Raw genomic sequence first — 26108 nt, 5'->3', positions numbered from 1 at the left:
AAGCAGCCCCTCTGAGCCTGCGCACTCTTGTTCCCAGCATGGCAGGCGGGACTACCAATGAGGGGCGGGGCCTCAGGCCTTGCCAAGGATCCCAGGAGAGCTTCCCTCCCGCGCGGCGGCTTTCCCCCGTGGAAGTGGCCGGGGCTGCTGGAGGGACCAGCCCACTCCCTCCCTCCCCGCTTCTCTTTCCCTACCTTCTCCTTCTCGGGCACGCCCACCAGGACCGAGCCACGCCCCTCCCCTGACGTCACCGGCCCCGCCTCCCCTCCCAAGGGGATCGAAGCCCCGCCCCTTGCAACGTCACTCACTCACGTCCCTCGTCGCATGTCATTATGGATTTGCATAAGAGGCGCCCGCCCCCCGCAAAGCACCCTGGGAAATGCGTCTCCCCCATGCTCCAAGGAAGGACGGTGAGTCTTCCGGGCTGCCCGGCCACGCTCCGGCAGCATCCTCTCCCGACGTTTCGCCCACACCCAGGGCAGGCAGGGGTTGGAACTAGACGACACAGAGAAGCCATGGAGAGGAATTATTAACCAAGGCCAGGATCAAGACAGTCAAGAATGGGCAATACTTTGGAAACGGGCAGGGAACCACCAGGGCCAGCTAACACCTCCTCCCAACAGGGGATTCCCCCAGGCAGGAAGCAGCCGGGCTTTGAAGCTGAGAGGCCATTCAAATGCTAGTAATCAAGGTCCTTAATGACAACATCCACACCGGCCTCCAACAGACAAGAGTCCTTTCCTTCTTTCCCATCCGGGGCCTCATTCCACAAGGAGAGACAGACAGGCACAAACCCCACGGGCCTCGTTCCCAACAGGCCTCGCCACCTCTGCGGATGCCTGCCTGCGGTACATACATAAATTAAGGTGGTTTATTATTATTATTATTATTATTATTATTATTATTATTATTATTATTATTGTATGACACAGCAAACAAGATAGACATGCCAGATTTCGTATCACAAAATCACAAGTCGAACACTTCCCTAGCGTCTAGGACTGTGTGATGTATTATTTTTATTATTATTATTATTATTATTTTATTATGACACAGCAAACAAGATAGATATGCTAGATTTCGTATCACAAAATCACAAGTCGAACACTTCCCAAGTGTCTAGGACTGTGTGATGTATTATTATTATTATTATTATTATTATTATTATTATTATTATTATTATTATGACACATCAAACAAGATAGATATGCTAGATTTCATATCACAAATCACAAGTCGAACACTTCCCAAGTGTCTAGGACTGTGTGATGTATTATTATTATTATTATTATTATTATTATTATTATTATTATGACACAGCAAACAAGATAGACATGCTGGATTTCATATCACAAAATCACAAGTCGAACACTTCCCAAGTGTCTAGGACTGTGTGATGTATTATTATTATTATTATTATTATTATTATTATTATTATTATGACACAGCAAACAAGATAGACATGCTGGATTTCATATCACAAAATCACAAGTCGAACACTTCCCAAGTGTCTAGGACTGTGTGATGTATTATTATTATTATTATTATTATTATTATTATTATTATTATGACACAGCAAACAAGATAGACATGCTGGATTTCATATCACAAAATCACAAGTCGAACACTTCCCAAGTGTCTAGGACTGTGTGATGTATTATTATTATTATTATTATTATTATTATTATTATTATTATTATTATTATTATGACACAGCAAACAAGATAGACATGCTGGATTTCATATCACAAAATCACAAGTCGAACACTTCCCAAGTGTCTAGGACTCTGTGATGTATTATTATTATTATTATTATTATTATGACACATCAAACAAGATAGACATGCGGGATTTCATATCACAAATCACAAGTCGAACACTTCCCAAGTGTCTAGGACTCTGTGATGTATTATTATTATTATTATTATTATTATTATTATTATTATTATTATTATGACACATCAAACAAGATAGACATGCGGGATTTCATATCACAAAATCACAAGTCGAACACTTCCCAAGTGTCTAGGACTGTGTGATGTATTATTATTATTATTATTATTATTATTATTATTATTATTATTATGACACAGCAAACAAGATAGACATGCTGGATTTCATATCACAAAATCACAAGTCGAACACTTCCCAAGTGTCTAGGACTCTGTGATGTATTATTATTATTATTATTATTATTATGACACATCAAACAAGATAGACATGCGGGATTTCATATCACAAATCACAAGTCGAACACTTCCCAAGTGTCTAGGACTCTGTGATGTATTATTATTATTATTATTATTATTATTATTATTATTATTATTATGACACATCAAACAAGATAGACATGCGGGATTTCATATCACAAAATCACAAGTCGAACACTTCCCAAGTGTCTAGGACTCTGTGATGTATTATTATTATTATTATTATTATTATTATTATTATTATTATTATTATTATTATGACACATCAAACAAGATAGACATGCGGGATTTCATATCACAAAATCACAAGTCGAACACTTCCCAAGTGTCTAGGACTCTGTGATGTATTATTGTTATTATTATTATTATTATTATTTTATTATGTCACAGCAAACAAGATAGACATGCTGGATTTCGTATCACAAAATCACAAGTCGAACACTTCCCAAGTGTCTAGGACTGTGTGATGTATTATTATTATTATTATTATTATTATTATTATTATTATTATTATTATTATTTTATTATGACACAGCAAACAAGATAGACATGCTGGATTTCGTATCACAAAATCACAAGTCGAACACTTCCCAAGTGTCTAGGACTGTGTGATGTATTATTATTATTTTTATTATTATTATTATTATTATTATTATTTTATTATGACACAGCAAACAAGATAGATATGCTGGATTTCGTATCACAAAATCACAAGTCGAACACTTCCCAAGTGTCTAGGACTGTGTGATGTATTATTATTATTATTATTATTATTATTATTATTATTATTATTATTTTATTATGACACAGCAAACAAGATAGATATGCTGGATTTCGTATCACAAAATCACAAGTCGAACACTTCCCAAGTGTCTAGGACTGTGTGATGTATTATTATTATTATTATTATTATTATTATTATTATTATTATTATTATTTTATTATGTCACAGCAAACAAGATAGACATGCTGGATTTCGTTTCACAAAATCACAAGTCGAACACTTCCCAAGTGTCTAGGACTGTGTGATGTATTATTGTTATTATTATTATTATTATTTTATTATGACACAGCAAACAAGATAGACATGCTGGATTTCGTATCACAAAATCACAAGTCGAACACTTCCCAAGTGTCTAGGACTGTGTGATGTATTATTATTATTTTTATTATTATTATTATTATTATTATTATTATTATTATTATTATTTTATTATGTCACAGCAAACAAGATAGACATGCTGGATTTCGTTTCACAAAATCACAAGTCGAACACTTCCCAAGTGTCTAGGACTGTGTGATGTATTATTATTATTATTATTATTATTATTATTATTATTATTATTATTATTATCATTATTATCATTATTATTTTGACACAGCAAACAAGATAGACATGCTGGGTTTCGTATCACAAAATCGCAAGTCGAACACTTCCCAAGTGTCTAGGACTGTGTGATGTATTTTTGGATGATGCTGCAGATCCCAGCAGGGTGGCCTTTTGCAGTTGGCAGATCATGATTTTGTCAATGTCTATTGTTTCCAAATGCCGGCTGAGATCTTTTGGCACGGCACCCAGTGTGCCCATCACCACCGGGACCACCTGCACTGGTTTCTGCCAGAGTCTTTGCAGTTCAATCTTGAGGTCCTGAGAGCGGCTGAGTTTTTCCTGTTGTTTTTCGTCAATGCGACTGTCACCTGGGATGGAAACATCAATGATCCAAACCTTGTTCTTTTCCACAACTGTGATGTCTGGTGTGTTGTGTTCCAGAACTTTGTCAGTCTGGATTCGGAAGTCCCACAGTATATTTGCATGCTCATTTTCCAATATTTTTGCAGGTTTGTGATCCCACCAGTTCTTTGCTGCTGGAAGGTGGTACTTGAGGCATAAGTTCCAATGAATCATTTGGGCCACAGAGTTGTGCCTCTGTTTGTAGTCTGTCTGTGCGATTTTCTTACAGCAGCTGAGGAGATGATCAATGGTTTCATCGGTTTCCTTGCACAGTCTGCATTTTGGGTCATCAGCTGATTTTTTTATCTTGGCCTGAATTGCCTTTGTCCTGATGTTTTGCTCCTGGGCTGCAAGGATCAGGTCTCTCTCTCTTCTGCAGGCCCAATACACCCAGCTCTTTCAGCTGCTCCTCATAGGGATTATTGTTCGCCAGACCCCTGATCTTTCATGCAGTCTCCTCAGTTTCCGTGTGCAATCCAGGCAAAATCCTCTTGGCCTGCTGGCTGGAGGAAGACCAGCTTGGTTGTTTCCACTATAACAACAACAACAACAACAACAACAACACAGTCCTAGACACTTGGGAAGTGGAAGTGGATTGCATTGGTGGTTGTTTGATATTATTACTGTTATATAAACCTTTGTTTTAACTTCTGTTTGATCATCTTCTTGTGTTTTAAACTGTGTATATTGTTTAATGTATTTGTGCTGTTACTTTTGTAACGTTGTGAGCCGCCCCAAGTCCCCACGGGGAGATGGTAGAGGGGTATAAATAAAGTTTTATTATTACAGTAGAGTCTCACTTATCCAAGCTAAATGGGCCAGCAGAAGCTTGGATAAGCGAATATCTTGGATAATAAGGAAGGATTAAGGAAAAGCCTATTAAACATCAAATGAGGTTATGATTTTACAAATTAAGCACCAAAACATCATGTTATACAACAAATTTGACAGAAAAAGTAGTTCAATACGCAGTAATGCTATGTAGTCATTACTGTATTTATGAATTTAGCACCAAAATATCACGATGTATTGAAACACATTGACTACAAAAATGCGTTGGATAATCCAGAACGTTGGATAAGCGAGTGTTGGATAAGTGAGACTCTACTGTATTATTATTATTATTATTATTAGTGTTCGACTTGTGATTTTGTGATATGAAATCCAGCCTATCTATCTTGTTTGCTGTGTCATACAATAAAATAATAATAATAATAATAATAATAATAATAATAATAATAATAATAATCTTTATTTATACCCCGCCCCCTCTCCAAAAGGACTCGGGGAGGGGGGGGGGGCTTACAACAAACAAATATAAAACCAAGTAAAAGTAAAACACATAATGCATAAAATATGAGAAAATCAAAATACAGCACAACTAAATAATAATGTCATAATAAAACACACAGGTTAAATTTGGCAGGATTAAGACGCATTGTGCGCCAGGGCAAAACCAGTTCAAAGCAGTTGGAGTTTGTCCAACTATAAAAGCCACCATCACAATAAGTTGTGGTTAATTGTCGATCTAACCGGAACCTGGTCTGAAGCAACAGCAGGACTCCGGCCTGGATGCCTGCTCTCGCCATGTAAACTGGCAGAAAGGAAGGTTGTGACCGTGCGAATAATCGAAATTGGGTTGAGATTGTGCTTGCAGTTCTGGCGGGACTCTCCTCTTTGCTTCTCATACACTTGGCTGGCGGGTCTGGTCAACTAGCTGAAATCCATGAGTCCACCTGGTTCCTGAAGCAGCACTCTCTCCTGACGTTTCACCCACATCTATGGCAGGCATCCTCAGAAGGTTGTGAGGTCATTTGGAAACCAGGCAAGTGGGGTTTATATCTATCCATATCCCTGTGGAACGATGTCCAGGGTGGGAGAAAAAAAGAGAAAGGACCCTTGTCCTGTTGGAGGCAGGGGTGTGTGTTGTAATTAACCCCTGTGGCCTCAAGGCCTGGCTTCATCCTGCTTGGGGGAATCCTTTGTTGGGAGGTGTTACCTGGACCTGATGGTTTCCTGCCTGGAATCCCCCTGTTTTCAGAGAGCTGTGTTTTATTGACTGTCCTGATTTTTAGAGTCTTTTAATACTGGGAGCCAGGTTGTGTTCATGTTCGTTTTCTGTGCTAATGCTAATCAAGGGGATTAATTAAAACATCCACGCCTGCCTCCAACAGACCAGGGTCCTTTCTTCCTCCCACCTTGGACGTCTTCCCCAGGATTCAACAAACACCAGAATCAAGACAGCAAAGGACGAACAACACTCTGAAATCGGGGGGATTCCAGGCAGGAAACCATCAGGGCCAGCTAACCCCTCCTCCCAAGGGAGTCCCCCAGGCACGAAGCAGCCGGGCTTTGAGGCTGAGAGGCTATTCAGTGATAATCGAGGTGATTAATCACAACATCCACACCGGCCTCCGACAGGCAAGAGTTCCGTCTTTCCCTCGCTCCCTGGACATCGTTCCACAGATACAGTAGAGTCTCACTTATCCAAGCCTCGCTTATCCAACGTTCTGGATTATCCAACGCGTTTTTGTAGTCAATGTGTTTCAATACATCGTGATATTTTGGTGCTAAATTCGTAAATACAGTAATGACTACATAGCATTACTGCGTATTGAACTACCTTTTCTGCCAAATTTGTTGTCTAACATGAGGTTTTGGTGCTTCATTTGTAAAATCATAACCTCATTTGATGTTTAATAGGCTTTTCCTTAATGCCTCCTTATTATCCAACATATTCGCTTATCCAACATTCTGCCGGCCCGTTTATGTTGGATAAGTGAGACTCTACTGTATATGTAAACAAACCCCACTGGGTTGTTGTATGTCTTTCGGGCTGTGTGGCCATGTTCCAGAAGCATTCTCTCCTGACGTTTCGCCCACATCTATGGCAGGCATCCTCAGAGGTGGTGAGGTATGGAGAAAAACTAAGCAAAGAGGTTAATCTATATCTGTGGAAAGTCTAGGGCGAGAGAGGTCAGTGTGAATGTTGTGTAGTTAATCCCTTTAATTAGCATTGAAAAGCTTATCTGCTGTCTTCTTCCTGCCTCTGGGGCATCCTTTGTTTAGAGTCGTTAACTGCCCTTGGCCTCGTTTCCATCAGACCTCACCACCTTCTGAGGACGCCTTGCCACGGGGGTGGGCGGAACGTCAGGAGGGAGTGCTGCTGGGGCACGAAGGAAGACGCAGAGGAGAAGCAGGCTCGCTCAAGTTCCCCTTCTGTTGCCGGGGGGGGGGGGGGTCCCGCCGCTTTCCGCACCGCCTTCCCCGCTCGCTGCCCCTCCCTCCCTCCCTCCCTCCCTCCCCAAAGAGGCGGGGCCTTTGCACTCTGCACGCGCTCAGGAGCCCGCCCCGTACTTTGAGCGAAGGCGAAAGCGAAAGCGGGAGAAGAAGGAAAGAAAGAAGGAAGGAAGGAAGGAGAGAAGAAGGAGAGAAGAAGGGAGAGCGAGCGAGCGAGCAGAGTGAATGAAGCCCACCATGAGCCCTGCCGGCCCCCCCCTCCTCCTCCCCCTCCTCCTCCTGGGTGAGTGGGCTTCGTGGGTGGGGAAAAAGAGGGAAATCCCCGCCGCCCCTGCTTTCGCTTCCGCTTCCGCTTCCCATGGCCGGGCCTTCCCACGAGACGCGTGTCGCGCGTTTCTTCCCTCTCCACGGCACCTGCCTGCCTTCTTCCTTCGGCAACTTTGGCCTTTATGCTCCAGTCCTGTGGAACTCACGGCCTCCATATCTTAGAGCAGGCAGAATAGGATAGGAGGGGGAGCATGACTTCCACCCCTGGATCTAGGCACGAGGCTCCTATGGATGCAGGCCAACATCCCATTGGCTTTTTTTCTCCATACCTCACAACCTCTGAGGATGCCTGCCATAGATGTGGGCGAAACGTCAGGAGAGAATGCTTCTGGAACAGAAAAAGTAGTTCAATACGCAGTAATGCTATGTAGTAATGACTGTATAGGCTTTTCCTTAATCCCTCCTTATTATCCAACGTATTCGCTTATCCAACGTTCTGCTGGCCCGTTTATGTTGGATAAGTGAGACTCTACTGTATTATTATTAGAACCATAGAATCACAAGCTTGCTCCCTCCCCCCTACGACTTCCTTCCCCCACATCTTGATCCCTGGCCCTCCCTCCTCATGTCTCCTCTCTCTCAGCCTTCTCTTCTGCAGGCTCAACATGTCCAGCTCTTTAAGCCACTCCTCGTAGGGCTTGTTCTCCAGACCCTTGATCCTTTGAGTCACCCTCCTCTGGATACCTTCCAGCTTAGAGTCAACCTCTCCCTCCAATGGTGGTGCCCAGAATGGGACACCGTGTGATTCCAGGTAAAGTGGCCCGACCAAGGCAGAATAGGATAGGAGGGGGAGCATGACTTCCACCCCTGGATCTAGGCACGAGGCTCCTATGGATGCAGGCCAACATCCCATTGGCTTTTTAAGCAAGATGGCGACAGTCCGACAGAGTGTTTGGGATTCACAGAAGAATCAGGTTGAGGCACCTGGTAGAATAACTGGTAAAGCAGACATGTCTGGACCGAACTTAGAATCCTCGAGTTGGAAGAGAACTGGTGGGCCAGTTGGTGATGGGGGGTCTGTGTGACACGTTTGGTGTTAGAATCCTAGACCTGGAAGAGACCTCATGGGCCATCCAGTCCAACTCCGGAAAGACACGTTCAAAGCACTCCCGACAGATGGCCATCCAGCCTCTGCTTCAAAGCCTCCAAAGAAGGAGCCTCCACCACAGCCCGGGGGAGAGAGTTCCACTGGTGAACAGCCCTTCTCACAGTGAGGAAGTTCTTCCTGATGTTCAGGTGGAATCTCCTTTCCTAAAGTTTGAAGCCCTTGTTCCATTGCATCCTACCAGCCTGCTCCCTCCTCCCTAGGACTTCCCTTCACATATTTATACATGGCTATCATGTCTCCTCTCTGCCTTATTCATTCATTTGTTTATTTAAGACATTTATATTCCGTCTTTCTCACCCCAAAAGCGGAACACAACATATATAGGCAAGCATTCCATGCCGAGAAATATAATAATTATAAATATAAACAAACACTAAAAACATTAAAATCTAATATCTACTTTAAAATCAGCTGTTCAAACCAAGTCAGGACACCATGCCTTCCCTTCTGCAGGCTAAATATGCCCTGCTCTTTCAGCCGCTCCTCACAGGGATTCTTGTCCTCCAGACCCTCGATCCTTTGAGTCGCCCTCTTTCTCTGGACATATTTTTTTAGAGAAGGCCCACCCAGGGGTAAAGTGTTCTTACCATACAGTATTCTTATACTGTATACCAGGGGTCCCCAAACTAAGGCCCGGGGGCCGGATGCGGCCCTCCAAGGTCATTGACCTGGCCCCCGCCCTCAGTTTTATAATATAATATTTTATATGTTTTAATAATATAATATATTGTATAGACATATAATATTGATAATAATCTTATGTTATACAATATAATACTAATAGTAATACCATATAATAATATTAATTATATGTTATATATTACATATTATATAATAGTATAGTGGTATAGTTCAATATAGTAATATATAATGCTAATATTGTGTTATGCTAATAATATAATATATTGTATGGACATACAACTGCTCTGAGTCCCCTTCGGGGTGAGAAGGGTGGGATATAAATGTAGTAAATAAATGCAGTAAATAAATAAATAATTTTAGACTTGGGCTCGGCCAAAGTCTGACATGACTTGGAGGCACACAACAACAACAACAACAACAATCCTAATTAACTTGACTATCTCATTGGCCAGTAGCAGGCCCACACTTTCCATTGAAATCCTGATAGGTTTATGTTGGTTAAAATTGTTTTAATTTTTAAATATTGTATTGTTCTTTCATTGTTGTTGTTGTTGTTGTTGTTGTTGTTGCACGACAGAGAAGACATGTGCAGTATGCATAGGAATTTTTTTTTTCCAAATGATAATTTGGCCCCTCAACAGTCTGAAGGATTGTGGACTGGCCCTCTGCTTCAAAAGTTTGGGGACCCCTGCTTCAGACTGTTGAGGGGCCGGATTATCATTTGAAAAAAAAATAATTCCTCTGCACACTGCACATGTCTTATTTGTAGTGCAAAAACAACAACAACAAAAGAACAATACAATATTTAAAAATAAAAATAATTTTAACCAACATCCATTTATCAGGATTTCAATGTCTAAAATGTATTTATTCATTATTTATTTATTTGCTGCATTTATTTACTACATTTGTATCACACCCTTCTCACCCCAAAGGGGACTCAGATTGGCTTACAAATTATATGTACATACAATATATTATATTATTAGCATAGCACAATATTAGCATTATATATTACTATATTGAACTATGCCACTATACTGAAATATTATTAGTAATATTATATGTAATATAGAATATATAATTAATATTATTATATGGTATTATTATTAGTGTTATATTGTATTACATTATAATATTATTATCAATATTATATGTACATACAATATATTATATTATTAGCATAGCACAATATTAGCATTATATATTACTTTATTGAACTATACCACTATACTGTAATATTATTAGTAATATTATATGTAATACAGAATATATAATTAATATTATTATATGGTATTATTAGTGTTATATTGTACTACATTATAATATTATCAATATTATATATATATATATACAATATATTATATTATTAGCATAGCACAATATTAGCATTATATATTACTTTATTGAACTATACCACTATACTGTAATATTATTAGTAATATTATATGTAATATAGAATATATAATTAATATTATTATATGGTATTATTATTAGTGTTATATTGTATTACATTATAATATTATTATCAATATTATATGTACATACAATATATTATATTATTAGCATAGCACAATATTAGCATTATATATTACTTTATTGAACTATACCACTATACTGTAATATTATTAGTAATATTATATGTAATATAGAATATATAATTAATATTATTATATGGTATTATTAGTGTTATATTGTACTACATTATAATATTATTATCAATATTATATATATATATATACAATATATTATATTATAAAACTGAGGGCGGGGGCCAGGTAAATGACCTCGGAGGGCCCCCAGGCCTTAGTTTGGGGACCCCTGTCTTAGAGCCATGTCGGAGTTGCGACCTTTTGGGAAAGCGCTCAAGAATTGGCTGTTTGTGCATTTAAGTAAATCAGATCAAATTGGCCAAATAGTCACTGTTGAATGTCTTTATATTGTGGAGTGATATTTTAAATTGTAAGTCGCTCGGAGCACTCTGGTGGAGAGCGGCTAAGTAAGAAATAAAGTGAAGTGAAGTAAAGGGGAAGAAAGTTGGGAGGGGGTCCCAGGTTCAAACCCCGGGAGCGGAGTGAGCACCCGCTGTTAGCCCCAGCTCCTGCCAACCTAGCCGTTCGAAAACATGCCAATGTGAGTAGATCAATAGGTACCGCTCCGGCGGGAAGGTAACACTGACGCTGCATGCAGTCATGCCAGTGGCCACATGACCTTGGAGGTGTCTACGGACAACGCCGGCTCTTTGGCTTAGAAATGGAGATGAGCACCGACCCACAGAGTCGGTCACGACTGGACTTAACGTCAGGGGAAAACCTTGACCTTTAACTACAGGGGGAAAGTGCATCTCAACCTGGAATTTGTTTTTTTGTGGGTTTTCCCCCCGTGTCAGGAGTGACTTGAGAAACTGCAAGTCGCTTCTGGTGTGAGAAAATTGGCTGTCTGCAAGGATGTTGCCCAGGGGACATTGCCCAGATGTTTTGATGTTTTTTACCATCGTTGTGGGAGGCTTCTCTCGTGTCCCCGCATGGAGCTGGAGCTGACAGAGGGAGCTCATCTGTGCTCTCCCCAGGTGGGATTCGAACCTGGCAACCTTCAGGTCAGCTACCCAACCTTCAAGTCATGAGGCTTCAGTCCACTGCACCACTGGGGAATAAAAAACACACACAACACCTACACTTTATAATAATAATAATAATAATAATAAAACTTTATTTATACCCCGCCACCATCTATCTCCCTGCCGGGACTTGGGGCGGCTTACAGATTGATGGAGCGACATGATGCCACAAGAACATGAACGTATATTGTTGTTTTAAACAATAAACAATGTTTATTGAATGATGTTATATACTTTTTATCCATGTATTTGGGCCGTTTGTTTACATGACTTTAAACAAGTCGTAAGCCACTTTGGATCCCATGAGGGAGAAAAGCAAGGTATAAATAAATTATTATTATTATTATTATTATTATTGGGTTGTTGTGTGTCTTTCGGGCTGTGTGGCCATGTTCCAGAAGCATTCTCTCCTGACGTTTCGCCCACATCTATGGCAGGCATCCTCACTGAGGATGCCTGCCATAGATGTGGGCGAAACGTCAGGAGAGAATGCTTCTGGAACATGGCCACACAGCCCGAAAGACACACAACAACCCTGTGATCCTGGCCATGAAAGCCTTCGACAACACATTATTATTATTATTATTATTATTATTATTATTATTATTATTATTGTCAAAGGCTTTCATGGCTGGAATCACTGGGTTGCTGTGAGTTTTCCAGGCTGCCTGGCCATGTTCAGAAGCACTCTCTCCTGATGTTTCTCCCACATCTATGGCAGGCATGCTGAGAGATTGTGAGGTCTGTTGGAAACTAGGCCAGTGGGGTTAATATATCTGAAATGATGTCCAGGATGGGAGAAAGTGCTACGTCCACCTGCTTCGCATGGGCAGACTTGTGCCAGACAGGACAGGCAGACTCTGCAGTTGAGAAAGACAAGGCCAAGGCTGATGTTCTTACTACTTGTGGGTCTGCACCCCATGCGCTGCCAATCAGTTTCCGCAGGATGTTATTGCGTGCAGCTACTTTGTGCTTGGTGTTCGTGCCGTGTTTCCTATATGTTAGTGTTCGGTCTAAGGTGACACCAAGGTATTTAGGATGGAAACAGTGTTCGAGCTCTTGGCCTTCCCAAGTCACTTTCAGTTTCCTGTTGGCTTCGCGGTTACATAGGTGGAAAGCACACACTTGTGTCTTGGCAGGGTTAGGCTTCAGGTGGTTCTCCTTGTAGTAGCTGGAGAGATCTTTCAAGGCATTCGTGAGTTGCTTTTCAACTGTTTCAAAATCTTTCGCTTGTGTTGTAAGGCCAAGATCATCAGCACATATAAAGCTCTTTGTGAGTGGAGGTTGTGGCTGATCGTTCGTGAAGATGTTAAGCAAGGTCGGTGCAAGAACGCTGCCTTGGGGTAAACCATTCTTTTGCCTCCTCCATCTACTTTCCGGCTCTGAAACTCCACATAGAAGCTGCGGTTTTCCAGGAGGGTCTGGACAGTTTTTGTAAAGTCAAAGTCACGGATAATACGGTAGACAGAGCCGGCCATAGGCAATTTTCAAGTGTAGGTGAACAGAATTTTGCCCCCCCCCCCCCCAAACCAATCACTGAAAAATAAAAGCGTTGGATAAGCGAAAATGTTGGATAATAAGGCCCGGGCTGTGGCGCAGACTGGTGCGCAGCCAGCTGCAACAAATCACTCTGAATAAGAGGTCATGAGTTCGAGGCCAGCTCGGAGCCTGTGTTTGTCTCTGTCTTTGTTCTATGTTAAAAGGCATTGAATGTTTGCCTTTATGTGTGCAATGTGGTTTGCCCTGAGAATTTTGCCCCCCCCCCCAAACCAATCACTGAAAAATAAAAGCATTGGATAAGCGAAAATGTTGGATAATAAGGCCCGGGCTGTGGCGCAGACTGGTGAGCAGCCAGCTGCAACGAATCACTCTGAATAAGAGGTCACGAGTTCGAGGCCAGCTCGGAGCCTGTGTTTGTCTCTGTCTTTGTTCTATGTTAAAAGGCATTGAATGTTTGCCCTGAGAATTTTGCCCCCCCCCCCCCCAAACCAATCACTGAAAAATAAAAGCGTTGGATAAGCGAAAATGTTGGATAATAAGGCCCGGGCTGTGGCGCAGACTGGTGCGCAGCCAGCTGCAACAAATCACTCTGAATAAGAGGTCACGAGTTCGAGGCCAGCTCGGAGCCTGTGTTTGTCTCTGTCTTTGTTCTATGTTAAAAGGCATTGAATGTTTGCCCTGAGAATTTTGCCCCCCCCCCCCCCCCAAACCAATCACTGAAAAATAAAAGCGTTGGATAAGCGAAAATGTTGGATAATAAGGCCCGGGCTGTGGCGCAGACTGGTGCGCAGCCAGCTGCAACAAATCACTCTGAATAAGAGGTCACGAGTTCGAGGCCAGCTCGGAGCCTGTGTTTGTCTCTGTCTTTGTTCTATGTTAAAAGGCATTGAATGTTTGCCTTTATGTGTGCAATGTGATCTGCCCTGAGTCCCCTTCGGGGTGAGAAAGAAGGGCGGAATATAAATACTGTAAATAATAAATAAATAAATAAATAAATGAGGGATTGAGGGAAAGCCTATTAAACATCAAATTACATTCAGATTTTACAAACTAAGCACCCAAACATCATGTTTTACAACAAATCAACAGAAAAAGCAGTCTCGTATGTTTTGCGCCCCAAGTGACCGCTTAATTCGCCTCATTGTTGGACCGCCTCTGACGGTAGACTTTGTGCAGCATTTTTCTATGATGCACCGTGCCACAGGCTGCCGTAAGGCCCACAAAAACTGTTCCCTGGGGCTGAGCATGGCGTGTGTAGTTGTGGGGCGTCTCTCCTTAACCCCCTCTTTCCTTTCCTTCCTTCCTTCCTTCTCTCCTCAGGGGCCCTGATCCTGAGCGGAGCGGCCTCCTCATCCTCCCCGTCGTCCTCTTCCTCGGTGTCCCCCTTGAGCTGCTGGTTCGTGGAGGAGGGGTCCGGAGGGGGCTCCGTGATGCCCAGCGCCCTCAGCCAGCGCCCGGCCCTCCTCCTCCTGGGCCCCCCGGGAAGAGGGGCAGGAGGGAAGCTGGGCCCGGGCCAGGCGGAGGCCCTGCTGCCCCCCCAGGTCCAGCCCGGGATGGCCTTCCACGTCGTCGGTGGGTGCAAAGAGGGGGTCCCTTGGGGAGGGGGCTGCAACTCCCATCTTCCTGCCTTGGAGGGCATAAGGATGCATAGGAAAGAGCAGGACTTCCAAAGGCATGCGGCCCCTTCATTGGCCCACTGGCCCTGCCCCCCAGGCCCCCTCCTCATAGCCACCCAGGGTAACAGCCTTTTGGGGCGTCCTCAGGACTTCCATCCCTGCCTCTAAAACCCTGTGTGTCACTCTAGTCCACAACACAACACGCCTCACGTTGCCCTTTATGGCACGACTTCAAAAGAATCGGGTCCTCAAGGGGCATGGGGTTGGTCTAGACCAGTGGCAGGACTGGGAGGGGGAGGTGGGCAGGGCCACAAATGAGCAGCCAGGACTGGGATGGGCGGAGTTATGAGCTCTGAGGCAGGGCTGAGCTTCTACGCCTGTCCTGCGGCGCCTGCCTGGACACAGGGGGCGGGGCTAGAGAAGGGCGGGGCCTCTTCCCAAGTGCCTGATGGGGCTGAACCTCTATACCCCACCCCCATATTCTAACAAGCGCCTCAGGGGAGGTATATAGAGGCTCAGCCCTGTCTCGTGCTCTTGGGAAGAGGCCCCGCCCCCACCCCTAGCCCCGCCCTTTGGTCCTAAAAGGCCTCTCAGGAGAGGTATAGAGGCTCAGCCCTGTCTCAGGCTCTTGGAAGGAGGCCCCGCCCCCTTCTCTAGCTCCGCCCTCTGTGTCCCAACAAGTGCCTCAGGAGAGGTATAGAGGCTCAGCCCTGTCTCGGGCTCTTGGGAAGAGGCCCCGCCCTTAGCCCCGCCCTTTAGTCCTAAAAGGCCTCTCAGGAGAAGTATAGAGGCTCAGCCCTGTCTGGGGCTCTTGGAAGGAGGCCCCGCCCCCTTCCCTAGCTCCGCCCTCTGTGTCCCAACAAGTGCCTCAGGAGAGGTATAGAGGCTCAGCCCTGTCTCGGGCTCTTGGAAGGAGGCCCCGCCCCCTTCTCTAGCTCCGCCCTCTGTGTCCCAACAAGTGCCTCAGGAGAGGTATAGAGGCTCAGCCCTGTCTCGGGCTCTTGGGAAGAGGCCCCGCCCCTAGCCCCGCCCTTTAGTCCTAAAAGGCCTCTCAGGAGAAGTATAGAGGCTCAGCCCTGTCTCAGGCTCTTGGAAGGAGGCCCCGCCCCCTTCCCTAGCTCCGCCCTCTGTGTCCCAACAAGCGCCTCAGGAGAGGTATAGATTCTCAGCCCTGTCTCGGACTCTTGGGAAGAAGCCACACCCACTCCTCTAGCTCCGCCCCTTGTGTCCTAAAAGGCACCTCAGGTGCTCAGCCCTGTCTCCGGCACTTGGGAAGAGGCCCCGCCCCTCCCCTGGCCCCTCCCCTCCACTGGCCCCGCCCCCGTGTCCTAATAGGTGCCATCACCGCCCCCCTGGATCACTGCAGTGCCCACCAGGGGGCGGTAGTGCCCACCTTGGGAACCACTGGTCTAGATGCCTCTTGGGGAGCCCCAGCTCCCTCCCTGGTGGGACGTGGGCCCTTCCCTGCTTCCTCCGCCTTTTCTTGGCCTGACCCGCTCTCTCTTCCTTCTCTCCTTCCTTCCTCGCAGACCCTTCGGGGACGTTATGGAGCAAAGGCGGTGTCCTTGGTGGGGGTGGCGGTGGGGGCGATGTTCCCAGGCCCATCTGGTTGCAGCCCAGCCCCAGTCACCAGGCGGAGGAGGAGGACGACGAGGAGGAGGAAGGAGGGGGCTCCGCAGAGGGCGTGTCCTGTGAGGTGAACCCGTACTCCCCGCAGGAGGCCCACGTCTCCTGGGCAGCCGGCCTGGGGGGCGAGGAGGGCTGCCCCCGCTCCCTGGACGGAAAGTGGTTCATCGCCTCCCTCCGCAGCCCCACAGCCGGGTACGGGGTCAGCGCCATCATGCATGCCAGTGGTCTGCCTTCTCCGTCATCACCACGGAAACATCAGGAGGAGGCCAGCGTGGTCACCACTGCGACAGGTAAGTGAGACCTGGGGGGGGGGGGAGTCTCGTGAGTCTGCTCTGGGTTTTAGTCTGAACTGCAGACTAAAGGAGAGGACTTGAAGGGCTGATCTGGAGGCCCAGGTGAACGTGGTGGGGTCGGTGGGGTTTCTGTTCATTGGAAAGGAAGCTGGAGGTCTCTTTTCTTCTCCTTCCATCTCTCTTCTCCCCCCAAAGCGACCCATGGACTCAGATCCCCTCCTGCTCTCATTGAGTGCTATTAAGGCCTATAGTCTTGGGTGACAGTGATTCAGTTTCCCCGCTTCTCTGGATCATAACAACAAACTGCCTTTGGTTACAGCAGACACATAGATCCTACTTTGAGTCCCCTTTGGGGAGATAGAGGTGGGATATAAAAATAAAATTATTATTATTATTATTACTCACAAGATACTACAATTCTTCTACTTTCCTTATCCATCAAAGCGGAGAAACATCGCCCCAATTTCAAGTTAATAAGCGGTCTCTCGTCTCTTTCTTGTATAAGCGTTTCTTGGAGACAAATCACATCTAATATCACGGAATGCCTGACTACGTTTTCTGAGTTTGTGTATTCCACAGACACTGCAAGTCAATATCTTTAAATCCCTTGTTCTATCAGTATCAATGTCTTTCTCTATTGTGCCTTTCCCAGATCGATCCCTGTCTCTTCTCCTCCTTCTGTCTCTGTCTTCTCTTCCTCTTCTCTTCCCATCCGGTCTCTTCCCAATCCGTCTCTATTGCATTTTGTACTGTGTTTAATCTGAATCCCTTTTGTTTACATCTGAGGGAGGTTTCTTCCAATTTCCCCCACTTGAAGGGGGTTTCCTTGGCTGGTTTTCAGTCTGAACTTGGAAGGAGAGGTCCAGAAGGGCTGGTTTCAGGGCCAGAGGGATGGGGAGGTGAGAGGGAGTCTAAATGTGTCACACCTCAGGTTAGCTTCACCTTGCTAAATTCACACAGGAGATTGACTTCTGTACTTTATTGGAAGTAGAAAGAAAAAATAGTTCTTAAAAGGCAAAAGTTCAGTTCCAAAAGATAGTTGCAAAACAAGGTTGTAAGAAATAATCCAAAGAAACATTTGGCATGAAACAAAGTCCTTTCAATACATGACAAAGTTCCATAAGCGAGGATACACCAAGGTTAGAAATAATCCAGGGAAGCAGGACTTGCTTCTTGACTCAAAGAGACATTGCTTTGATGGAGAATTCTCTCAAAGCAGACTGTTTTAACAGCATAACATGAAGGCATTCCTCTGCCCTTTGACCGCTCTCTTATTTGCTATTCTAAGACTTCTGCAAACCCCCTTAAATTCCAAACAACTGACGCTCCATCGTCAAGGCCAAATTGCTCATTAGTGTTATCAGGCTGAGAGCTGCTTTTCCTTTCAGCCTCTTGCACCTGTGAACCATCAGCATCAATAATACCATTCTCTCCCGTGGGAAAGCCTCCCTGTTCCCCATCTTCTGCAGCTGAATCCCATAATTCCCATCAGAGTCATCTTGAAACTCATCCTGAACCTGAATCCCTTCATCTGGTGAAACCTGTATCCCAAAATCCTCATCAGAGTCACTCTGAGGCTGGGTCACAACAGAATGGAGGACCTCCACCCGTACTGACCTGCCCCCTTTCTCCCCCTTCCCAGTGGTGCTGTCGGTCTTCACGCGGACCCCGCTGCTCTCCTCCCGCCTGGGCCAGGACGTGCTGCTGGACTGCGGCTTCTCGGGTCCCTCGGGAGTTCCCTTCTCGGTGGAGTGGCGGCACCAGCACGGCGGAGCGGGGCGCGTGGTCCTGGCCTACGACGGGGCAGCCCCCGGGGGAGGGAGGGTCTCCGTGGCAGAAGAGGGGGCCCGTCTCTTCCTGGACCCCTCGACGGGGAATGCCTCCCTGCAGCTGCGGGCGGTGGGGCCTCACCACGAGGGCATCTACATCTGCACCCTCTTCCTGCCCCACCTCCACGCCCAGCAAGCCGCCCGCCTCCGCGTCCTGGGTGAGTCCGGGATGAGGGGGTGGCATGTGGGGGATACAGTGGGGGGATTCCTCTTGGGAGACCCACATGTGGTGGGGGTGGGCTTGGGAAGAGGGCTCATAATCATTAGATATATCTAAACAGGATACGCAGATCCACTTTCCTTGTTCTCACAAACAGTCATCAGATAGTCACACTGAGTCACACAGGAGAGAGGGAGATGGATTCTTTCCTCCTCCTTATATAGCCACTTGATAGTTCATCAGTCATACCCAGGTGTTATCAATATTCCAGATGTTCATCAAACAGTATTTTCCTTTGACTTCCTCATTTGTCTAGGTAACATCCCCGAAAATAAGACATCCCCGGAAAATAAGACCTAGTAGAGGTTTTGCTGAATTGCTAAATATAAGGCCTCCCCCGAAAGTAAGACCTAGCAAAGTTTTTGTTTGGAAGCATGCCTGCCGAACAGAACACCAGAGCATGCAGGATCGGTAAATACAACTACCATAGATAGTTGTACATGGAAATAATGGTAGTAACAAGAAATTCTTCAAAAGATTCACCGTTCAGTTATGCTGCTTTGTGATGTCAACTACTGTACAGTATATGATAGATTTTCATTTTTTGTTCAGTGATAAATGTGAATTCTTCTTCATGGAAAACTAAGACATCCCCTGAAAATAAGACCTAGCACATCTTTGGGAGCAAAAATGAATATAAGACACTGTCTTATTTTCGGGGAAACAGGGTACATAGATGTTTAAGATGAAAATTGAAGAGATTCCTGCCTGCAAAGCCTGGCCTGAACCCATGGCAGCACCCCACATTTTGATTAATTCGTTGCATTAATTGTGGTGCAACTATGTGTTCTCGAAGGCTTTCGTGGCCGGGATCACAGGGTTGTTGTATGGCCATGTTCCAGAAGCATTCTCTCCTGACGTTTCGCCCACATCTATGGCAGGCATCCTCAGACGTTGTGAGGTATGGAGAAATTAAACAAGGAAGGTTTATATATGTCTGTGGGAAGTCCAGGGTGAGGGAACAACTCTTGTCAGTTGGAGGCCAGCGTGAAGCTATTACTACTGGCCATGAGATGAAGCTATTCAATGCCAATTAGGGTGATTAACTGCAACGTTCACGCTGGCCTCCAACTGACAAGAGATCTTCTCTCACCCTGGACTTTCCACAGATATATATATAAACCTTCCTTGCTTAGTTTCTCCATACCTCACAACCTAGCCCGGGGCTGTGGCGCAGACGGGAGAGCAATGAGTCACTGACCAGGAGGTCATAAGTTCGAGGCCCGCTCGGAGCTATGTTTGTTTGTTTTTGTCCTGTGTTAAAAAGGCATTGAATGTTTGCCTAATATGTGTAATGTGATCCGCCCTGAGTCCCCTTCGGGGTGAGAAGGGCGGAATATAAATGATGTAAATAAATAAATAAATAAACTAAACCTCTGAGGATGCCTGCCACAGATGTGGGCGAAACATCAGGAGAGAATACAGCCCGGAAAACATACAACAACCTTGTGGGGCAACTGGGCTCTGGTTGCAGCCGTGGGGGTCAGCCGAGGGCAGAGAAGCAGAGAGGGAAACGGGATGTTTCAAGTATGTCCGGACCCCCCTCCCGTGTATTCTGACGTCTCTCCCTCTCTTCCTCCCCAGAGCCCCCCAGGGTCTCCCTGCGCCCGTCCCCCCTCGTGGTGGTGGCTCCCAACTCCCCGGCGGAGCTGTCCTGTGAGGTCTCCGGCCACTTTCCGCAGGGCGCCTCTGTCACCTGGGGGCTGCGCGGGGGGTCCCTGGGGGGGCCGCTGCAGAGCTGGGAGTCGGGGCACCACCAGTCCCCCGAGGGCACCTTCCGCTTCACCAGCTTCGCCCGGCTGCCCCCCCTCCGCCCCCAGGACCACGGCGCCTCCGTCGAGTGCCGCGTCTCCCACCCGGCCCTCGGGGAGGGCGGCCTGCACCAGAGCGTCACCATCCACATCGCAGGTGGGTCAGCGTGGGGGCTGGGGGAATGAGGGGTCATTAAATGGGCCACGAGTGGAGAGGGGTTGAATTGAGGAGACTCCATAAAGTTGCATTGTGGCAAAATGGGATTGAAAGTGGGGATTCCTCATGTCCACATTCTTCTTGGGAAGGGGTGTCAGTTCTTTTGGGGGAAGGGGCCTCCTTTTGCCCCTCCCTCTCTTCCTGGCTTCTTAACTGTGGACCCTTAACAGGGCCGTGAGGAGGGAGGGAATCCCCAAAGGAAAAACAAAGGCAGAAGCTCCTGATTGTGAGATTGTGAGACACTGGCAAAGATCTGGTGGAGTTTCCTCGATCAGCAATGCCAATGGACATCTGTGAGAATGGGGAAACATGTGGATAAGGGCCGGCCAGGAATGTTCCACCGATTAGCTCCACCTACTGATCACCTGGAGCCCCGATGGCGAAGTGTGTTAAAGCGCTGAGCTGCTGAACTTGCAGACCAAAAGGTCCCAGATTCAAATCCCGGGAGCGGAGTGAGCGCCCACTGGTAGCTCCAACTTCTGCCAACCTAGTGTTGAAAAATGTCATCCTGTACTGCTTAAGTCTCTATGGTTAGATGGGAAGCCTAGAAAAGAATTAGGGACACCTTCCCCGGTTCCTTGTATGCTTTGATTAGGCTTCACCATTGTTTCCTGCTTTCCGTCCTATTTAGGTCAACCCACCCTTTGATGTTTCTAGAAATGTAATCTCTCCTACGGCTTTGACGTAACTTCCCCAATTTGGTCTTTGGAAGGTTTATGGCCCTAGAGAAGAAGCGACCCACGAGGCTTGGTCGCCATTCCATCTTTGTTCCAGAGAGGACGCACCTCTGTCCTCTATTAGTCAAGATGTAGCTATCTAGAGCTTTGTTATTTTAATCCGTCTATGTGTATTAGAACAGGATAGATTAGATAGTTAGCTCCAAACCTTTTCTATCCATCAATGGATTTCTTTCTACCTCAATAAATGCTTTTAAACTTTAAAGCTAACTTTGCATCCCTTTGCCTTCCTGATGACAAAGAGGCCTTCCAAAACTCACATTGCACTTAAGTTCTCACCACTGCAATTTTTACTCTGCTATTTTAATGGGAATTTACCTCATAAAGAGGGTGATTAGAGCTTAACGGCTCGTCTATTCCCAACACCTAGCAGTTCGAAAACATGCAAATGTGAGTAGAGGTCCCCCTTCCAAGGGAAGAGAGTCACCCTTTTCAACCAAGAGAAGGAATGGCAAGAAAGACAGAGGTGGACAAGTTTAGTGAGAGAGTCTGGTTTGTTGTCTGTTTGGGGTCCTCCTGTGTTTCCCCACCGTGAAATTGTCCCATTTCTCCTCCTTTGCCAGGATCCTCAGGCCCCTCCGTGGAGGATGCGGTGGGCTGCTTCCTCATCGCCTTTGCCCTCTATGGTCTTCTCCAGGCCTTCTTCCAGAAGGGTGAGTGGCCCCTTGGGGGGTCCTTTGGGGTCCCAGATTCCTGGCCGTGAGACTGGAGACCCCCTTCCCCTCAATCACACTTCCCTTTCTCCTCCTCCTCCTTTTGACCCTTTTCCTTCTCTTTCCCAGTGTTTCCAGAGAAACAAGCAACAGAGAAAACCAAGTCGGAGGTAAAGTCATAGAAAGACCTGCCTTGTCTCACCCCAATGTGCCAAGACCCCTGCCCTATTTGTTGGGGGGGGGGGATGGCATTCCTCATCACTTATTATTATTATTATTATGGGGTGGACTGATACTCCTGGGTGGGGCGCAAGAGGAGAGCCCACAAAAGCAGGCACCGGGTTGGCTGAAGAGGGAGGAAGAAGAAGAGGTGGTCGGGGAGGCTCTGCTGCAGGATTTGCATTGTGGGGAAGGGGCTCCTTGGTGTCCTGGTCTGGGAGAGGGTGGCCACTGCAACAACTGGGGTTGTCTTGCTTCTGCTGCTGCCGCCGTTCTTCCTTCCTTCTCTATGATGATGTTGTTGTTCTTGCTTGTCTCTCTCTCTCTCACACTCCCTCCTCCTCCTCCTCCTTATTCACAGTGTTATTAATGTTTTTTTCTTCTCTTCCTTCCTTCCTTCCTTCCTTCCTTCCTTCTTCTTCTTGCTTCTCTTTCTTCTTCTCTCCTCCTCCTTATTCACAGTGTTATTAATGTTGTTGTTTTCCTCCTCTTCCTTCTTCTTCTTGCTTCTCTTTCTTCTTCTCTCCTCCTCCTTATTCACAGTGTTATTAATGTTGTTGTTTTCCTCCTCTTCCTTCCATCTGTTGTTCTTCTTGCTTCTCTTTCTTCTTCTCTCCTCCTCCTTATTCACAGTGTTATTAATGTTGTTGTTTTTCTCTTTTTCCTTCTCCTTCCTTCCTTCCGTCCGTCCTTCTTCTTCTTCTTGCTTCTCTTTCTTCTTCTCTCCTCCTCCTTATTCACAGTGTTATTAATGTTGTTGTTGTTTTCCTCCTTCTCCTTCCTTCCTTCCTTCTTCTTCTTGCTTCTCTTTCTTCTTCTCTCCTCCTCCTTATTCAGTGTTATTAATGTTGTTGTTTTTCTTTTTCTCCTTCCTTCTTTCCGTCCGTCCATCCTTCTTTTTCTTCTTGCTTCTCTTTCTTCTCTCCTCCTCCTTATCCACAGTGTTATTAATGTTGTTGTTTTTATCTTCCTTCCTTCCTCTTCTTGCTTCTCTTTCTTCTCTCCTCCTCCTTATCCAGTGTTATTAATGTTTTTTTCTTTTCCTTCCTTCCTTCCTTCCTTCCATCCATCCATCCATCCATCCTTCTTCTTCTTGCTTCTCTTTCTTCTCTCCTCCTCCTTATCCACAGTGTTATTAATGTTTTTTTCTTTTCCTTCCTTCCTTCCTTCCTTCCTTCCTTCCTTCCTTCCATCCATCCATCCATCCATCCATCCATCCATCCATCCATCCTTCTTCTTCTTGCTTCTCTTTCTTCTCTCCTCCTCCTCATCCACAGTGTTATTAATGTTTTTTTCTTTTCCTTCCTTCCTTCCTTCCTTCCTTCCTTCCTTCCTTCCTTCCTTCCTTCCATCCATCCATCCATCCTTCTTCTTCTTGCTTCTCTTTCTTCTCTCCTCCTCCTTATCCAGTGTTATTAATGTTTTTTTTCTTTTCCTTCCTTCCTTCCTTCCATCCATCCATCCATCCATCCTTCTTCTTCTTGCTTCTCTTTCTTCTCTCCTCCTCCTTATCCACAGTGTTATTGTTTTTTTCTTTTCCTTCCTTCCTTCCTTCCTTCCTTCCTTCCTTCCATCCATCCATCCATCCATCCATCCATCCTTCTTCTTCTTGCTTCTCTTTCTTCTCTCCTCCTCCTCATCCACAGTGTTATTAATGTTTTTTTCTTTTCCTTCCTTCCTTCCTTCCATCCATCCTTCTTGCTTCTCTTTCTTCTCTTACCCTCCTCCTTATTCAGTGTTACTAATGTTGTTGTTGTTGTTGTTTTCCTCCTCCTTCCTTCCTTCCTTCCTTCCTTCCATCCATCCTTCCGTCCGTCCTTCTTCTTCTTGTTTCTCTTTGTGTGTTATTAATGTTGTTGTTGTTTTTTTCCTTCCTTCTTTCCGTCCGTCCGTCTTCTTCTTGCTTCTCTTCCTCCTCCTCCTCCTCCTTGCGGTGTTCTTGTTGTTTGCATATTGGTATATTTTAAATTGTTTATGTTAAGCTGCTCTGAGTTTCCTACGGGAGAGATCAAGTGGGGTAATAATAATAATAATAATAATAATAATCCAGCATGGATGATAATAATAATAATCCAGCATGAAACAAAATCCAGCATATCTATCTTGTTTGCTGTGTCATAATAAAATAATAATAATAATAATAATAATAATAATAATAATAATAATAATAATAATAATATAACAATGTATTACTTACCCCCTTGTTTTCCTTTCCTTCTGCAGAAACTGGAATGAACTGGAGAGACTGGGAAACCCCAACAATGTGACAGAAAGGGGTCTGGCTGCCGATCTCTGTTTCTTATGTTATTATAATTGTTATTATGGGGTTCTTTTGGCATCACATTCTCCTCTCTTGGGCTCTGCTTTCGCGATTTAATTTGCATTCTTGAACGTTTCATAACGACGGTTGTACATATACTGCTGTGGAAGTTGTTAAAATGGCTTAATATTGTTATTTTAGAATTTAGGAAATGTTTTTTTTAATACATTTTTATTTTTTAAAACACAAAAAATACATACCGTAGACATACAAAACATTTACAATTCCCACCACCAACACGAGGATAGTTTTCTTTTTACATATTCGTTTCTTTATGAGACAATTTTTATATCTTTATCTTTATCCATTTCCAACCTATCTATATATATAAAAGAGTGATGGCATCACGGCGACCCACAAAACAACAAAACTACAGGCCCCCCAACCTCGAAATTTGACAACACAACCCATCATCCATGCCTCTAGGTTGATACAACAAAAAGAAAAGAAAAATAAAGTCCTAATTAGAGAGAGAGGAATAATTGCTTTTATCCAATTGCTGCCAGTTAGAAGGCTAAGCCCCTCCAACTTGGTCTCCTAGCAACCCAATAAAAAATAATTAAAAACACTAAAAAATAATTAAAAACACTAAAAAATTAATACAATAAAATACTATAACAGAAAATAACTAAAAATAATACAAGAAAATAATAAAATATAATAAAAAGATAACTTACAATAAAATTTATAAAAAAAATACAAATAACGTCAAATAAAAATTACACAATTTTTAACCAGTACCACCACCACTTTGCCACAGCAACGCGTGGCTGGGCACAGCTAGTATACTATATAACATTTGTATCTTATTTCTTATGGCTTGATCTCCAGATTGATTCATGATATAGTTCTTTACCATTATCCATCTTTCTTCCATTTCTCTTGTTCTATTTTCATTAGTTTTTACAACATTTAGTTTCACATTCATAATTTCAAATTCCATTTGCTCCAACATATATTGGTACCATTTATTTACTGTCCATTTTGATTTATCTTTCCACCCTAATACTATTACTGCTTGTGCACATTCAATTATTGCTTCTTTTATTTCCCTTTTATTTCCCATTTCTTCTCTTTTCCCTAATACCACTATTTCCTTTGTTATGACCCACTCATTTCCTAGTATTTGATTTGACTCATTTTGTATAGTCTACCAAAAATATTGTACATATTCACATTCCCACGAATTTAGGAAATGTTTTTAAACTGTCTTTTATAGCATTATTGTGAAGGTTAAAAAATGTGTTT

At 44.6% G+C, this 26108-nt stretch overlaps 2 protein-coding genes across 6 annotated transcripts in view; one reads left to right on the top strand and one right to left on the bottom strand.

The window, feature by feature from the left end:
• The window catches only part of cuta (cutA divalent cation tolerance homolog), a 45514-nt gene that overhangs the window by 15354 nt on the left and 4052 nt on the right, over positions 1 to 26108 (bottom strand). Inside the window, exon 1 of one of the 3 annotated variants that reach the window (XM_062973034.1) lies at positions 195 to 283. The exons of 1 other annotated variant lie outside the window; for it this stretch is intronic. Coding sequence is in view for 1 of the 2 variants with exons in the window: in XM_062973033.1 (XP_062829103.1) it covers positions 1 to 40 (40 nt within the window). In the remaining variant the exon portion in view is untranslated. Of the gene's footprint in view, positions 150 to 194; positions 284 to 26108 lie in introns of those variants that run through there. One more of the 3 variants, XM_062973033.1, reaches the window with a different exon arrangement.
• Positions 285 to 24995, top strand: tapbp (TAP binding protein). Of its 3 annotated transcripts, none has more exons than XM_062973016.1 (8): positions 285 to 410; positions 14697 to 14948; positions 16522 to 16911; positions 18557 to 18901; positions 20548 to 20871; positions 22232 to 22321; positions 22451 to 22491; positions 24764 to 24995. In XM_062973016.1, the coding sequence occupies exons 1-8, from the start codon at positions 380 to 382 to the stop codon at positions 24773 to 24775; spliced, it is 1485 nt and encodes a 494-aa protein (XP_062829086.1). In that variant the 5' UTR covers positions 285 to 379; the 3' UTR covers positions 24776 to 24995. The 3 variants fall into 3 exon arrangements, with proteins under 3 accessions (XP_062829086.1, XP_062829087.1, XP_062829085.1); XM_062973017.1 differs by having other exon boundaries at positions 358 to 866; XM_062973015.1 differs by lacking the exon at positions 285 to 410 and adding an exon at positions 7225 to 7465.

Source organism: Anolis carolinensis, chromosome 2 (assembly GCF_035594765.1).
Source record: "Anolis carolinensis isolate JA03-04 chromosome 2, rAnoCar3.1.pri, whole genome shotgun sequence".
NCBI lineage: Eukaryota > Metazoa > Chordata > Lepidosauria > Squamata > Dactyloidae > Anolis > Anolis carolinensis.
The sequence above is the reverse complement of the archived record's forward strand: the minus strand, read 5'-3'. Positions and strand labels throughout refer to the sequence as shown.